Below are 2,679 nucleotides of genomic sequence, written 5' to 3' on the forward strand. Positions count from 1 at the left end.
AAGGATGAGTTTATATGCCTTATAAAAAATGGCAAATGTGTTTCTTTTAAAAGTGTTGTAGAAATGATTGTACTATATGTGTGTACTACTTCTATTTGAAAATGTAACTTGCTTGGGTTAAACAACATTAATTAATTTAATTTTAAATTGACTCTGGACCTCTTTGTATGTATTTAAAAAAAAAATAAAGGTGATCAGTTTCCTTGATAAATTCACATTTGGTGTTTCATAAGAACACCCCCAAATGAAGAAACAACAGCCAAAAGTACAGTTCCAAATAGACAAAATAGTTTTTTTATTAATAATTTAAATGTTTACATTCTTAAGATATGCAGACTCCCACTTTCTACCAAAAATAGGATAGTGTAGGGGGAGAGGGGGTCACTCCATTGGCCATCTCTGCAAATGCAGCAGAAACAGATTTCTATTTGTCTCTCTTTTCTTTACCATGGACTATTGCATTGTGTGGTTAAAGTTCCCTGAATATGATTGATACAGAGGTAATGCATCTCTGTTTATATATACAGCGTCCACCAGAATATAAAAAAAATAAAATAAGCCTGCACAAAAACAAACTCCACTTGCTTTAACCCTCCTAGATTCCACCTACCACTGGAAGGCCAAAATTCCTCATACCTAAAAGCAACACTTATCATATAGACGAACAACTATGCTATACTCCATGCAATAGAGTGCATTAAGATCATATTAACTTAAGTTGCTATTAATAATAATAAATACAGAGTACAATTCTTTTTAATACACCATGGTGACACACTAAGAGGAACACACCTATATCTGTGTGTTTACGCTTGTAGGGGCACTGTAAAAAAAATCATAGGAAGGTTGCACTTCTATGTATAAAGCTAAAGGCATAAAGCAAGTGGTTCTAATTTGTTTTTGTGAAAGCAAAAGAAAGGCCTATAGATTGAACCCATACATCATTTAGCATCAGAAGTAGAGAGTGGGCAAATACACAATTACTATTTCAAATTAATATTTTTGGCATAGTAGAACAATTATAGATTGAGTTATACTCCGGATGCATATATGGAAAACAATTAGTAGCCAACAATTTACAGTTGTCCCCTCCCCCCCCCAACACAAGAGAGCAAGACTGCACCATTAGGAGACATTTTTTTACAATTTCTATAATAGATGGTTTAAAAACATAGACTTCTCCACAAAAAAAAAAAAAACCTGGGAAGTATCAAAAACTGCTGTAATTCAGCAAGATATCCCCCACTTAAAGCCAGTCTTCACAGAAGACAAGGTTATATATATATTTATATTTATATTATATAGACACACACACGTATATATAAGCTGCTATACACCCAAAGCAAAAAATCAGGTTTGTAGGCGCAAGTGCTTTTAAAAAGTCCAGTTAACCAACCAAGTCTCTTTGGAATTCTTGGTTTTCCAGTCCACTGCACACATGCAACTGTGCACCTTTTTCTTCTCTTCTAACCTTTGGGACAATTAAATGTTCTCAGTCCAAGAGACAGAAAGAAAGAAAGAAAGAAAGAAAGAAAGTTCTGGCCCTCCCTCTCTGCTACAGCTGCTTCCATAGATTAGTCTCCCACGTCTTCAGTAAGAACATCCGACAGCTGTTAGTTCAGACCAGTTCTGTCAATCTTGTCAAAAGGTTCTTGACAAAAAGACAAAAAAAATATTTCCAGAGCAGTCACCGGCAGGTCAGGGCTGACTGTGCTCACGTGGACTCGAGAGGGTCGAGCTGGAAAACGTTGTGGTTGGTGGGAGTAGAGAAGTAGAGGGGCTGGGTAGTGATTCGGTTATCACAAGGACTGTTCAATCCGAGGGTCCTCTCAAAGTCCAGCAGCTGGCCCATGAAATTGAAGTTAGGGGAAATGTTAGACTTCTTCATCTTTACTATATCATAGGCATCATTCATGGACAGGTTTAGCTTCTGCATCAGGTATGCCACGGTCACTGTAACAGAACGGCTGATCCCAGCTAAGCAGTGGACTAAAACACCACACTTCTTGCTGCGTGCTTCATCTTAAAGAGAAAAATGTGAAGACACAAAATTAGGTTTGAGTTCTCTGTGCAGTTAGCAATCAGGCATAGCAAGCAAAACTTTACCCAGGGCATAGTGGTGTGAACTTTCAGTGTTCAACAAGTACATTGCACAAAAACATGTTTACCTTTGTAACTTTTTTTAATTACTGCTGTTGAGGAGATAAGGAGAGGAAGCTTGACTGATTGTTTATTTTTGACAAGCTTAATACTAGACTAGCTCTAATGGTGGGCGTCGGATGTTCAAAATAATTATTGTAGTTCCTCTAACTCATAGAAGACAAAAAACCCTCAATCAGCATGCCTGCATATGAATGAGGAAGATATTATGCAATATGGTATTGAATTTCTCCAACAGGAACAAACTAGACTATGAACATCTATTAAATTACTCTTCCAACTGCTGATCCGCTTACAATGGTGCCATTCAGGCGTTTTAGAGAGTAAGGGGAAGTCATGGGGGCGGCCCATTAAGAGCAACAGGATGTCAACATTCCCTGAAAATGGGCTCCTTTGTAAAAGGAAATGCATTACAATGCCCTAGATTAGTTTCTCTGTGGCTTCCAGAAGAAATCCTTTCCTGCTGGGCTCACATTACAAACCCCCTTCCCTTGCAATGCAATCCTTGGTATTATAATT

General features: G+C 37.6%; 1 protein-coding gene across 1 annotated transcript in view; it reads right to left on the reverse strand.

The window, feature by feature from the left end:
* Positions 1-266: 266 nt before the first annotated feature.
* Positions 267-2,679, reverse strand: part of LOC117414898 (dual specificity protein phosphatase 6-like) — a 4,655-nt gene continuing 2,242 nt past the window's right edge. The window contains exon 3 of the mRNA XM_034024748.3: positions 267-2,022. Within this exon, the coding sequence (XP_033880639.1) occupies positions 1,715-2,022 (308 nt within the window). The 3' untranslated portion in view covers positions 267-1,714. The remainder of the gene's footprint in view (positions 2,023-2,679) is intronic.

The sequence above is a fragment of the Acipenser ruthenus genome, chromosome 7 (assembly GCF_902713425.1).
Source record: "Acipenser ruthenus chromosome 7, fAciRut3.2 maternal haplotype, whole genome shotgun sequence".
NCBI lineage: Eukaryota > Metazoa > Chordata > Actinopteri > Acipenseriformes > Acipenseridae > Acipenser > Acipenser ruthenus.